General features: G+C 42.5%; 1 protein-coding gene across 1 annotated transcript; it reads left to right on the top strand.

Moving 5' to 3' along the window:
* Positions 1-3,043: 3,043 nt before the first annotated feature.
* Positions 3,044-14,712, top strand: LOC124126581 (uncharacterized PE-PGRS family protein PE_PGRS54-like). The gene is made up of 3 exons (XM_046490062.2): positions 3,044-3,140; positions 10,185-10,313; positions 13,615-14,712. Exons 2-3 carry the CDS (start codon positions 10,190-10,192, stop codon positions 14,655-14,657), a joined length of 1,167 nt encoding a protein of 388 aa, XP_046346018.2. The 5' UTR covers positions 3,044-3,140; positions 10,185-10,189; the 3' UTR covers positions 14,658-14,712.
* Positions 14,713-15,005: the final 293 nt, after the last annotated feature.

Here is a 15,005-nt window from a genome sequence, read left to right as displayed (position 1 = left end):
AGATTCTGGAGCTGGAATGGAACTTGATAACGGTGCAAGAATATACATTGAAACGTCGCTATATGCAATAAACCAGAAGTTGTTATCCATAAAGTTGTAAAGACAAAATATCACCTGGTGTTAATATACTGAACCAAATTAAAAACTTCACAATCCTAAAATTTTGACCAGTTATCATTGTGGGCCCTTATTGTGTATTTAAACAGTAATGGGCACGTATTGTCTTCAGATAACACCCGTTTTTGTGCAGGTGAATCGATCAAAATCATGTGCACAGCACTATAGTGGCAAAAGTGGTTTTTCACGTGCAACTGGTCACGTGGCCATAATACCGCACGTGTTTTTAGCCATACTTGTAAGCAGTCATTAAAAAAACACAAAAAACACAAGAAAACAAAAGTCTTTACGGCCATTTGTCATGCCACGCCTTTCAAATGTGCAACGTGAACGTGCCATCGGCATGTTGCAGACGAGAACGTCCGTAGCTGAAGTCGCAAGGACGATGGGTTGTAGTCTACGGACTGTTTATGATTTACATACGCGTCTACAGCAAACGGGTACCACCGCTGATCGCCCTCGGCCAGGTCGATCACGTGTGACGTCACATGCAGAGGATCGTCAGATTGTCTTACGTCACCTCCGTAACCGATTTTTGACGGCTACATCAACCAGAAATGAACTGTTTAGGGGAAGACTGAGTGCGCAAACTGTTCGAAACCCTCTGAGAACTGTTCACCTTCAAGCACGACGGCAATACTGCGGGCCGATTCTGACTCAATTACACAGACGTCAACGTCAATTGTGGGCACAGCGACACTTACGATGGACTCAGAGGAATTGGAATCAAGTCGTCTTCAGTGATGAATCCCGATTTAATCTTCGATTTGCTGATGGTAGGGCGAGGGTGTGGAGGCGCCGTCATGAACGTTACGCCCAGTGTTGTGTACAGGAAGTTGACAGATTTCGAGGCGGAAGTGTCATGGTGTGGGGTGCTTTCTGTGGCAATGCACGTTCCAGGCTTCTTGTCATCCGTGGCAACCTCAACGCTGCTGCTTACCGCGACCAGGTACTGGCACCAGAACCTCTGCCTTTTATGGCAGCACATGGACCCGGTTTGATCCTCCAACACGACAATGCCAGACCCCACTAAGCAAATTTGACAAGGAATTTCCTTTCAGATTGCGGGAGTCAACGTTATGGACTGGCCGTCAAGGTCTCCCGACCTCAATCCCATCGATCACGTCTGGGATGCTCTTGACAGAAGTCTGCGCACTCTCCAGAACCAACCACAGAATTTGCAAGATCCTGGCACCATTTTGCAGCAACAATGGCGTCGTTTTCCCAATCATGTGTTCACAAGCATCACAAGGTCCATGCGGAGGCGTTGTGTGGCAGTTGTCAACGCACATGGTGGCCATACACGCTACTGAACTCGTGTGCCATCAGATTCTCGTGCTTGGGACTTATGATTTAAATAATACCGTAGGTGCTTGGAACAAATTATGGTTACCACCGTTAATTAAAATCCTTCTTTGGACATTAATGATTAAAAATTACCTTCTCTGATACAGTTGTCCGTTGTATATCATATATGGGATTATTTTTTAAAATGTGAAGTTTTTAATTTGACTCAGTATACTTCATATACATTTTGGGTAATAGGAGGGACCCATTATATATTATTCCATGTGGTGTGTGTTTGTGAGTGTGTCAGTTTGTGCTTATGTGTGTGAGTGTATACATATGTGTGTGAGTGTTTGTGTGTGTGTGTGTGTGTTTGTGTGTATTTGTGTTTGTGTGTGTGAGCGTATGTCTGTGTGAGGGTATGTGTGTGTGAATGTGTTTGTGTGCATGTTTTTGTGATTGTGTACATGTGTGTGTTTATGTGCACGTGTATGTGTGTGCGTGAGTGTATGTGTGTGTATTGTGAGTATGTGTGTGTGTGCTTGTGTGTATGTGTTGATACACTATATTATATACCTCGTGGTGTATTTGTGTGTGTGTCAGTTTGTGCTTATGTGTGTGTGACTGTATGTATGTGTTTGTATGTGTGAGTGAGTGTGTGTGTTTGTGTGTATTTTTTGTGATTGTGTGCATGCGTGTGTTTGTGTGTGTATGTGTGTGCGTGACAACAAGTATTGTTTTTACCCACAACACAATATGTTCCACATCACCACCCTGCATTTCGAGTGAACGGTTTTGTTAGGTAAAACCTCAGGACAATTCCCCAGCATTTTCGGAAACATATTATTCTTTTTATAAAAATACCGTGCCCCTCCCCAGAATAGGAAAAGGTCTGCCTCTGAGTATGAACCGACACAGATTATGTATTCAATGATGTGAAATGATCAGTTTTCAGCTTGTCCCACTATAACGTTTATGATCGTGTAACTGAATTAATACTGTAAAACGTGAAATTAATGCGTCTCCAAAAGAATGCGACCGCTGGCCCCTAGCCAAAAATGCGAATCAATATGAATGCGACACCCCCTCCTCTCAAGCATCAGTGGATTTATATCTTAACAAAATGTCCTCTGTCGGGTTTACAGGACAATCCTCACCTTCATCCAACCTTATTTTAGTATTTTAGAGGTTCTTGTGTATATAGGGGCGGTCGGGTAGCCTAGTGGTTAAAGCGTTCCCTCGTCACGCCTAAGACCCGGGTTCGATTCCCGACATGGGTACAATGTGTGAAGCCCATTTCTGGTGTCCCCCGCGTGATTTTTGCTGGAATATTGCTAAAAGCGGCGTAAAACCATACTCACTCACTCACTCTTGTGTATATACACCATGACCAACAGTTGTGCCGATCCATTGTAAATGGACATCCCATTTACGATGCTACCAAAGCTCACCCGGGACAATGTTCTATCATTAAATTCAGCCTTCAACACGATCTCATCCGAAGGATGCCTCTCAACGTAACCCGAGGCCACAGCGACTTGATTGATTGATTGATTGATTGAACCTCTGTCAAGTGTAAAATCATAAATAGGGCACAACGCCATTTGTCTCGCTGATTCATCCAATAAATAGATAAAGACAAAAATGACAATTGGTAAGACTTCCACTCTGTGAGAGGAGGAGGAATTCTGGGTAGGACGTACCAACATCAGTAGCCTCAGCCTGACAGTTAACTGGTATGTATCTATCTAACATTTATCATCTATCGCATATAAAATATGAAATCATAAACATATTATGTCACTGGGTATGAATGTTTTTGTGTGGTTGAAACGTTCGTTCGGCGCGCGGACAGATCAATGACTCACACGGGAAAAGAACCTTTACACTTTAAAATGGGATTTGACGAAAGCGTTACAAACGTTTTCAAAACGTTACTAGGCTGAAAACACCATCGAATAACCATTTTTTGTTTGTTTCATTTTAGCCACCATCAAACATAGATGTACACTTTTATGAAGAATATTCTTTTGTACATTGATTATATAAATTTTATTTGTGTATAATATTGTTAATTGCCTGCCCACTGCTCTCTCTTGTTGACTGTGGACGTACATGATCAGTTTCATTTCAATTTGTTGTTTCCAGTCTGTTTGCATGCTTGTTATGCAACTTTTTGCCATGTATTTAAATGTTTCCATAGATACCAGTTATTTTTATATGTTTGCGGGATTGTTTTCATGTTGGTAAAAGCTACCATTTAGTACATATAAATACATGTCATGTAAGTACGGCCCATTCAATGTGATATCACATGGCATGACAGACGTTAGAACAAGTGGGGAGTCCGGATTAGTTTGTTTGTTGTTTACTCAACAATATTCCAGCTATATGACGGCTGTCTGTAAATTATCGAGTCTGGACCAGACGATCCAGTGATTGACATAATCGATCCACGCAATTGGGATACGATGACATGCATCAACCAAGTCAGCGAGCCTGACCACCCGATCCCGTTAGTCGCCTTTTACGACAAGCATAGTCGCCTTTTACGGCAAGCATGGGTTGATGAAACCTATTCTACCCCGGATCTTCACGGTTCGAGTCCAGAATAGAATCATCACCAGCAACCTATGCGATTTAATGGATTTGGTCTATGTCTGTGTCTGTATCTGTGTCTGTGGTTGATGGCGTGTCTCTGATCTCAGACGACGTGGGTCGTTGCTCATAATATCCATCATTGGATTGTCTGTGTCATAATGCTGGTGGGGGGCTGGTAGGGGCTGGTACGGGGCTGTGCAGAGTTGCGTCCCTTGGACACGCCAGAAACCTATGATTGTGGGTTAGAATCCGGGTTCGCCCCGATTATGTTTCTAGGTTTGTCAGCACCATTCCCGTGCTCGTGGGTTTCACCGAAGTGGTAAACGTCTATGACCCGCACCGGATCGGGCTTTCCTCCCACATTAAGCTGACACGCCGTGATATAACTGAAATACTGTAAAAAGCGGCGTTAAACACAACTCACTCACTCATATAGCTGGAATCCTGCTCCGTGCGGCATTAAACAAGAGGACAAAACAGAGATAAAAGGAATTAACCTCTCCAGTTGTTTTGATGCACAATAGACAGATTGGACGCCCCAATCACAACGTGACATCTTCCCCCTGCAGCGATAATAATCACAGTGCTATTTGTATTAGATTTATCACCATGGGGTATAAATACACATGTTTCTTTTTTATGTTTCTCCAAGTACTAATCAGTCAATAATGTCTATTCATAATCCCCTTAGTCGCCTTACCACAGGCATAGTCGCCTTTTACGGCAAGCATGGTTTGCTGAGGACCTATTCTACCCCGGATCTTCACGGGTCGGTAGAGAACAAAGCCAATTTTGAATCTACATATCTTTCAAGGTCTGAGTAAAGGCATCTATGAAATGATATGGTATACCCTGTCCTGTGCTTTTCATGTATTACCATAACCACGTGAATGATGCTGATATTTAACAGCAATAGCCCTTGTTGATCACTGCGTAATAACATGCAAAAGCATGTCATTGGATATCTTGTTACAGGCACTTTAACTAATTTAATCCAGTATTTTATCGTCCTTATTTTGCAACTATGATTAATGGGTATCGTCCTTATTCTCTGTAAATGAACTAGAAGATCCGGGGTAGAATAGGTCTTCAGTCTCCCATGCTTGCTGTAAAAGGCGACTATACTTGTCGTAAGAGGTGACTAACGGGATCGGGTGGTCGGGCTCGCTGACTTGGTTGATGCATGTCATCGTATCCCAATTGCATGGATCTATGCGTATGATGTCAATCACTTGATTGTCTGATCCAGACTCGATTATTTACAGACCGCCGTCATATAGCTGGAATATTGCTGAGTTCGGCATTAAACAACAAATAAATAAACAAACAAACAAACAAAACGTCTCTTTGTTTATTCGATTTCATGGACATATCAATGATAGATATTAAGTTAATAGTTATGATATCCTTATGCAAACACAGTCCATTAACGTGATATAGCGATTGGCGATTGGGACTTAACGGGTTTTTTAACGCATGACAATATTCCAGTTATATCGAGGGAGACGTTTTACATAACTGATTCTGGTTCCGACAAACCAGTAACGAAAGCCAAATGGTGCCACTTTGGTTGTATATATGTATGTTTAAATCCAAATTTCTTGTAATTTCATTTTTCTCTCGAAATTTCGAGTTTTTTCCCCCTTTTTTTAAATTATATTTTTGTAAAAGAAAATTCTAGAAATTCGAGAAAATAACCGTGGTAACGAGAAATTTCCATTTAAAAAATAAATTAATGCCGCAATAGTAGCACAAATAGGCTTTCGTAACCAGTGACTTAAAGCAAGACTCTGGAATAACTAATATGTACAATGTCACAAACGTGTTTAAACCCAAGACAAAAAAACAGCGAAGATCCGGGGAGAATATCCAGTGAAGATAGGTCTTCAGCAACCCATGTTTGTCGTGAGAGGCGAGTAACGGGATCGGGTGTTCATGCTCGCTAATTTGGTTGATGCATGTCATCGTATCCCAATTGTGAGATCGATGCATATGATATCAATCACTGGATTGTCATGTCCAGACTCGATTATTTACAGACCGCCGTCATATAGTTGGAATATTGTTGAGGGCAGCGTTGGGCAACACACAAACAAACTGAAAACAAACAAATAGACTACGTATGAAATCCTTGCTGAGGCATAAATAATGCCGCACGAATTAATGATAATAAAGCGACCACACCCTTTCCATATTCAATAGAAATCTCTGCATAAAGCAGAGTCGATTGGACAATTCCGACTACATCATGAGCTTATCATTAAAACTCATCATCGAGTGAGATACTTGGAGCCAGCTAATCTGACAACACAAACACACGCCATCTGTCAGTCATGATCTCTGCTGCCGCGGGGATAATAAATGTCATGTCTTTTTCTTACATGTCCGACAGTAAATCATGTCCCTTTGCTTAAAACTTTTGCGATGAAGCATTCAGCGCTAAAAATCATTTCCCCTAATTATTCTAATAAATTCTACGATAGTCTTAGTATTAGAGTGTAGTTTCATTAAGTGTATTTGTTTTAACTTTAAAATTAAGAAAAAGCAGTAATTCGTTCACTGGACATGCTACATATTTAAAAACAAATATTTTGTTTGGGGTTTCAGTTCACATACATTTTTCTTTTGCACTTCATTTCGTTTTGAAGCAAATAATAAAAAAAACCAGTATAGTTTTCCCCAAACTGAAGCCAGCACCATATTTCACGACGGGTGATTACAATCTAGTGGACATTTCAGTTTGACTACTGCTTTTGTTCAAGCATCTGTTCTTGTTCGTGATTCACTTGTTTTAACACAGTGTTAGTTTGTTCATTTGGCTATCAGCATGACGACATAGTTCATATACTTGTCACTTTTATCGTAAAAGTGATAATGGTCATTTGTAGCTGTATCAAATGAGTGAATAATGCTTAACACCACAACCAGCAATAATCCAGCTGCAGTAAACTACGGTTATAACGAACTCAAAAGGACCACTAAATGTAATTCGTTATAACCGTAGTTCGTTACAAGCAAATGTACGGAATATATACAGTAAACTACGGTTATAACGAACTTAAAGGGACCACTAATTTTAGTTCGTTATAACCGTAGTTCGTTATAATCATATATACAGCATAACTACAGCACATAGTCGGGACCAAAAAAGTAAGTTCGTTATATCCGTCAGTTCGTTATAAGCATGTTCGTTATAACCGTAGTTTACTGTACAGCAAATAGACAGGATCAAACCAATAGTTCGTTATATCGTCAGTTCGTTATAAGCGTGTTCGTTATAACCGTATGATCGAGACAATCCAATGATTAATATTGTGAACAACTGCCCACCTACGATGACACGCAATCAACCAAGTCAATGAATCTGACCTGTCATTCCATTGTCTCAAAGACTAACCATTATCCTAAATACAATCAAGAAAGGACGTTCTTTACATTCACAGAAAGTATTTTAGACAAGTGGAATTAATACCATGTGCGTTCTCAAACACTTTAAGGATTTGCTTGAATTGTAACAATCCCAGAAAAGAGCCAAGTTCAATTCTGTCAAGATATTTGATTTGTCAACTGTTCAACTTTGTACGTGTGAGATCGTGGTATCCCATAGGACAAGCTTCATTCATTGTCTCTTTGATGACCCTAGGTTTTGATACTTCTCAAAATTCAGACGTCGAGGTCAATTTACCCCCCCCCCCCCCCCAAAAAAAAAAAAAAAAGAAAAAAAAAAAAAGAAAGCAGGTGTCATTTGAAGTTTATTGAGAAAACAATGTTTGAAATTCTGGACTTCCTCATCGATCCCATCAATGGATGATTTGGGGGGTAAGGCATTCAGGAACGAATTTAAGCATCCCAAGGAAGTACCAACTGTTCTCCCGTTCCTGCTGATCTGTTTAGTCTCAAAACAAGGCAATTTAGCCAAGCAGTTTAACTTAAGCCTCAGGTATATGGATGATCTGCAATCGTTAACTAACCATCAAATAACCAGTTCCCTTGCACTGATCTACCCAGTGGGAATAGAAAGGAGACCACTGACACCTTCTCGTTTGTCACATAGTTACATTTATGGATATACATTCAGAGTGACAAAGCACTCTTCACAAGAATATATGACAAGAGGGATGACTTCAACTTTCCCTTTGTTTCGAGTAACATTCCAGCAGTCCCAGCCCTTTCACAATGTTTAGGTGAAGGTGAGGTGAAAGAGGGTTTAACGTCGCGTCCAAGATTATTGCACTTAGATAGCGACGTGCATGCACGTGTGTGTGTGTGTGTGTGTGTGTGTGGCTGCTTGTACTAGTCCGGACTGATGCCGATTTATAGTGCTAGCCCCCCGAGATACCATGCCACAGTTTAACATGAATACCCCACTCAGACACAGTATACTGACTCCGAGCCGACCAGTCCTTGTTTTAGCCCCTTAATGCCGGGCGCCATACAGGGTAACAACAAGTACCATCTTTTAACGTCTTTTGGTATGACGCGGCTGGGGATCGAACCCCGGACCTTCCGCTCTCCGGGCGGACGCTCTACCACCCAATGTTTAGGTACATTCGAGCACGCTATTTCCGCGAAGATTTCAAAGATCGTCATACGACTCTTGTTCAAAAGTCGAAGCAAGGTAATTTGGCCCGGAAGTTTAACTTCAGCTTCAAGTATATCGATGATCTGATATCGTTCAATAGCAATCAAATAGCCAATTCCCTTCCACTGATTTATCCACCTGAACTAGAAATATATGATCTGATATCGTTCAATAGCAATCAAATAGCCAATTCCCTTCCACTGATTTACCCACCTGAACTAGAAATATATGATTTGATATCGTTCAATAGCAATCAAATAGCCAATTCCCTTCCTTTGATTTATCCACCTGAACTAGAAATATAGGCGACCAGTGACACAGCCGCGTCTGTTATGTATGCATAAAAATTCAGAATGACAAAACACTCTCTACAAGACAATGTGACAAGAGAGATGACTTTAGCTTTCCAATAGTGAACTTTCCCTTAATGATGAGCAATACAGACTGCAGACTTTGCTCAGAAGCTTAATGATCAAGGTTACAACGTTCAAGGCCTCAGTAAAGCTTTCAAAACGTTTTATGGTGGACACGTGGAGAACATTTCCAAATTTGACGCACTAGTAACAAATATGTCTGATGCAGTTCCCTATTTCGGCTTGTACCATATGTTCTCATGTTGTTGTTTTTTCAGGTGAACAATTGCCTTGCCTTTGCATGTGTTTGTTACGGACGTCATCGGTAGGGCAGGATGCGCTCATCTTTTCGCGAACACGTGGCATCATCACTATTCGATACTGATTCATAGACGTCGGGATAGTAAAATCGAATCTGCTTTTAGCAGAGATCTCTTATGAATATGTGAAGGGTTATGTCGCTTTTATTTGCTGAAGGATATATCCAATCACGGTTATATCTTTAATACACATAAAGATATAGTCATTAGGTGATTTTCATTTCCATAAGGGCGGCACGGGTGGCCCAGTCGATTAAGGCCCCGCGATTTGCTGTGTAGAGTCAGAAATCTATGATTGCGGGTTCGAACCCCGGTTCGCCCCGATTATGTTTCTAGGTTTGTCAGCACCATACCCGTGCTCGTGGGTTTCACCGAAGTGGTAAACGTCTGAGACCTGCATCACTACGGGCTTTCCTCCCACATTAAGCCGACACGCCGTGATATAACTGGAATAGTGTTAAAAGCAGTGTTCTGCCCAACTCACACACTCATGTCAATAAGGGGCGGTCGGGTAGCCTAGTGGTTAAAGCGTTCGCTCGTCACGCCGAAGACCCGGGTTCGATTCCCGACATGGGTACAAAGTGTGAAGCCCATTTCTGGTGTCCCCCGCCGTGATATTGCTGGAATATTGCTAAAAGCGGCGTAAAACCCTACTCACTCACTCACTCACTCACTCATGTCCATAAATATGGCGCATATCAACATTTATTATGTTTCCTTTTTTTTTCGATAGATATTCCTAAACTGTTGAATGTGTTTGTTTTGTTTGTGTTCAATGCCGCACACAACAAAATTCCAGCTATATGGCGGCGGTAAGTGTTCATTGAGATAGGTAATGTAAAAATTGTATTTCAAATATAAATGGATCCTCAAGTTTCATAATATAAACATGTACGACTGAAATATTTGTTTTGACTGTTTCAGACAATATGGTTTCCAACATAGCCATTGCTATTCTCCTCCATATTGCTGGGCTGATGGTCGAGAGCGGTCAAGGTCAATTGTATGATAACCAGTGGGGTCAACCTCGATCTCAACAATCACGTTATGCAGGTAAGAGATGTACGGAAGCCTAGTAGGGCCACGGCGAATTTTTTTTTGTCTAAGTATCTCCTATGTAGGACTTCCTATCTCCTACGTAGGATATACTAAGGCCTACGTAGGAGATAGTTATTCTAGTCCACACTAAGTCCTACGTACTAGGATATACCAAGTCCTATGTAGGAGATAGTAAGTCCCACGTAGGAGATATTAAGTCCTACGTAGGAGATAATAAGACCTACGTAGGAGATACTTAGACAAAAAAAATAATTAACCGTGGCCCTACTACGCTTCCGTAGAGATGGGAACCCCTAGGTTCGTTAACTTATATTGAATACCTTCTCGACATTGTTGGTTTTTTCACCATGACGCACTTCTGTTGGATGAACATGTTAAAATACTTAGTTACTGTATATTTACAATGACCAACACTGACAGAATTACTAACTGATAACAGATATTATTGACAGGACGCGATAGTCCTGGATTGAAATCCCAGATATGCTCCAAATAAGATCATTGTTCACACAGAGTGCGTGAGTGTTATCGCTTTTAGAAATATTCCAGCAACATAACGGAAGGCGACACAAGACATGGGCTTCACATATTGTACCCATGTGGGAATCGAACCCGGACCTTCGATTTCGCGAACGTTGTAACCGCTAGGCTACCCCACCGCCACTGCTCTTTGAGAACCATACCTGTGGTTGTTGGTTTGACCAAAACGCAAGTGTCTACGCCCTCCGTCTTTAGGCCTTCATAATACATCTGACTCTTCATCTTGTGATAAAGATCACCGCCTCCTTGGTCTAGTGGTAGAGCGTCCGCCCGGAGAGCGGAAGGTCCGGGGTTCGATCCCCGGCCGCGTCATACCAAAAGACGTTAAAAGATGGTACTGTCTGGCGCTCGGCATTAAGGGGCTAAAACAAGGACTGGTCGGCTCGGAGTCAGTATACTGTGTCTGAGTGGGGTATTCATGTTAAACTGCGGCATGGTATCTCAGTGGGCTAGCACTATAAATCGGCATCAGTCCGGACTAGTACAAGCAGCCACACACACACACACACACACACACACACGTCGCTATATAAGTGCAATGATCTTGGACGCGACGTTAAACCCCATTTCACCTCACCTCACCTGTAATAAAGATCTCATCCGAGTTGACGCGACTCATTTGTTATCGCTCAAGTTATCAGAACTAGTTACTACAAACACAAGACACCATTAAGATTTATACCGTTAGCTTTGACTACCAACGGTACCGATTCAAACGCTTTCGAGAATTTAGATTTTTGTTTATTTGTTTGTTGTTTAACGCCGAACTCAGCAATATTCCAGTATGTGTTGACGGTCTGTAAATAATCGAGTCTGGACCAGACATTGACATCATGAGCATCGATCCGGGCAATTGGGATGCGATGCCATGCATCAACCAAGTCAGCGAGCCTGACCACCCGATCTCGTTATTCGCCTCTTTCGACAAGCATAGTCGCCTTTTACTTGTGGTAAGAGGCGACTAACGGGATCGGGTGGTCAGGTTCGCTGACTTGGTTGATGCATGTCATCTGAAACATTATTATTAAAATAGGCGATTTGATGAAAAGGATAGTTAATGTCGAAAACCGTGCTGACATTTATACCATCTCGTTAGTGAGATAAGAAGATAAGTTTCCAGGATATTTATCTATGCTAATTGGATCACTTGGAAGAGTGAGTGAGTGAGTGAGTTGTGTTTAACGCCGCTTTTTACAGTATTTCAGTTATATCACGGCGTGTCAGCTAATGTGGGAGGAAAGCCCGAAGTGATGCAGGTCTCAGACGTTTACCACTTCGGTGAAACGCACGAGCACGGGTATGGTGCTGACAAACCTGGAAACATAATCGGGGCGAACCGGGATTCGAACCCACAATCATAGGTTTCTGGCGTGCCCAAGGGACGCAACTCTGCACAGCGAATCGCGGCGCCTTGGGCCACCCGTGCTCCCTCACTTTGATGAAGGATTGCATTGGTACTGGTCTACCTCTGTGTTGTGACAGAGATACAAACACATATATACTCCTCGATATAAGTAAAGGAACACCTGATGTTTTGTCGGGATTTCTTCCCACATTAAGCTGACACGCCGTGATATAACTGGAATACTGTTAAAAGCGGCGTTAAACCCAACTCACTCACTCACTCGTGAACTCTTTTCATTAAGTCCCAGACCGTTGGGATTCCGTGGCTAACTGGGTTCCAGTTGCAGGCAGCATATGCTTGTTGTAAGAGCCGAATACAATGTTGATCCAGTACTCACGATGTGTGATTCGATTCATCGTAACCCGACAAAGTGGATCCCTGCTCATGCTTTCCGATGCTTTTGCAATGGTTAACTTTGTTTAGACTCGTATTATTTACGAGTAGCTGCAGTGGTGACACTGTCATTAAACAACATCCACTCACTAAACAAATGAAGACTCATGAAATGTATAATGTACATCGTTAAAAACTAAATTAAATGCAGTCAAAGACCGTTGTGTCGAAGTTGAAGGGACCTACGTAAATACTTCGAGTTACCCGAGGTTCGACACAACCGAAGATGATGAATAAAGAACGAATACGCAGGGACCAAGCTTTTACTTCGAGACAAATGTTAGATAGACACATCAAAGTTGGACACAACGGTGTTTGACCGCAAAATTACATGTGTAATTATTTCAGAATGTATTGATAATATATCGCAAATTGTTGCATAGTTCTTTGGGCTGATTCTCCTCAATCTTTTGCATTTAAATAACATTATCTTCCAATCTTCCCAATATTAGGTGATACTAAGATACTAAGAAAATATTTCCTTCTGTGGGCGGTCGGGTAGCCTAGTGGTTAAAGCCTTCGCTCGTCACGCCTAAGACCCGGGTTCGATTCCCGACACGGGTACAATGTGTGAAGCCCTTTTCTGGTGTCCCCCGTCGTGATATTGCTGTAAAAGTGCTAAAAGCGTCGTCAAACCATACTCACTCACTCACTATTTCCTTCTGTCGTGTATTTATTTGCTGACAACTCAATGCAAGTAAGTGAGTGAGTGAGTATGGTTTTACGCCACTTTTAGTAATATCCCAGCAATATCACGGCTGGGAACACCAGAAATGGGCTTCACACATTGTACCCATGTGGGGAATCGAACCCGGGTCTTCGGCGTGACGAGCGAACGCTTTAACCACTAGGCTACCCGACCGCCCCCAATGCAAGTAAGATATAATTAACAAAACATCCACCTTTACCTATAAATGTGGTTAAGCGTATTCAGAGCAGCATTCTCTTTTTTTGTAGGTGCTTCGAGCCCCATGCTACGTCTTCCTGGATTGAACCTAGGAGTTCCCGGTCTAAGATCTGCTAATATCGGAATGGGAACAGCTGGACACCGTGGAACTGGTCTTGGTGTGGGCAGTGCTGGCGATGGACGTACTGGAGTGGGCGTGGGACTCGCTGGTCGAGAGGGCAGAGGAATCGGAATAGGCCAAGCTGGTGTAGGAGGAACCGGCATAGGTCTGGGACGCTCTACTGGGAGAAGAGGCGAAACAGGAACGGCACAAGGAAGTCTTGGTTATAACACACTGGATATAAGACGACTCAATAGAGGTGCAATAGACCCTGGATATAATCGCGGTACTCTGAATTTTGGCCTGAGATCAGCTGGAAGAGGAGATGCTAGAATTGGTGTAGCGAAGGTTGGTGATAGAGGAACTGCCATGGGTATTGGCAACGCAGGAAGCGATAGTTCTTCCGTTGGTTTTGGCACAGCTGGAACACGGGGTACAGCTTATGGAATAGGTACTGCTGGTCTTCGTGGCAGTACAGTGGGTACTGGAGTTTCTGGAGACTTTGGTACGGCGTATGGTATTGGCACTGCCGGACAGGACGGCAATGGGATAGGCGTTGGGCAGTCTGGTAGAAGAGGAAAATCAGTGGCAATCGGAAGTGCAAGATATGGAGGCACTGGCGTTGGTTCTGCCAGGGCTGGGGAGGCAGGGACCGCAGTTGGAATAGGGCGTGGTGGTAACGGTGTAGGTGTCGCACAGGCTGGTGTTGGTGGGACGGCAATTGCGATTGGTCAGGGCAATCCAGGGTATGCAATTCCGGAAATTAATACAGTTGGAGATGCTTTTGATTATGCCCAAACCGCCCAGTCTCAGAGAGGATTCGGACTCCCACAATATATTCCTGGTAATCAACTGGCATTTGGACAAGATCCGGGACGCTCAGCACTAGATCTAGCGCAAAACATTGGTAATTCCCTAGGATATGGACATTCCATCGGAGCCGCTCTTGAAATTGCACAATCGGTTGCCCGAACAACAGGCTTCCGATTTTGAACATTGAAAAAGAATGTATCACAATTCACAGGTCGATTAAACAATATAAAATTTATGATTTAATTTATTTATCATAGGTCACTCTCATTTTGGATCTGTTTATTTGACGGTATAATCGTGTCATTTACAAGTGGAGACAAATGGCAACCTCTGGTTCAACACGTACTCGAATATAGTACGGAATCTACTCACATCCCCCTGGTGATACATCAATCAAGGCACAGAATACATCATTATCGAAACAGAAACAGAAGGGTACACTTAACATACGTTACGTATTTAACACATGTTAGTTACATGGTATTCATCAATGTCGATTCAGACTGGATGTCACAAAAGCTTTATTGC

The sequence above is a fragment of the Haliotis rufescens genome, unplaced genomic scaffold (genome assembly GCF_023055435.1).
Source record: "Haliotis rufescens isolate VD_foot unplaced genomic scaffold, xgHalRufe1.0.p SCAF_21, whole genome shotgun sequence".
NCBI lineage: Eukaryota > Metazoa > Mollusca > Gastropoda > Lepetellida > Haliotidae > Haliotis > Haliotis rufescens.
The sequence above is the reverse complement of the archived record's forward strand: the minus strand, read 5'-3'. Positions and strand labels throughout refer to the sequence as shown.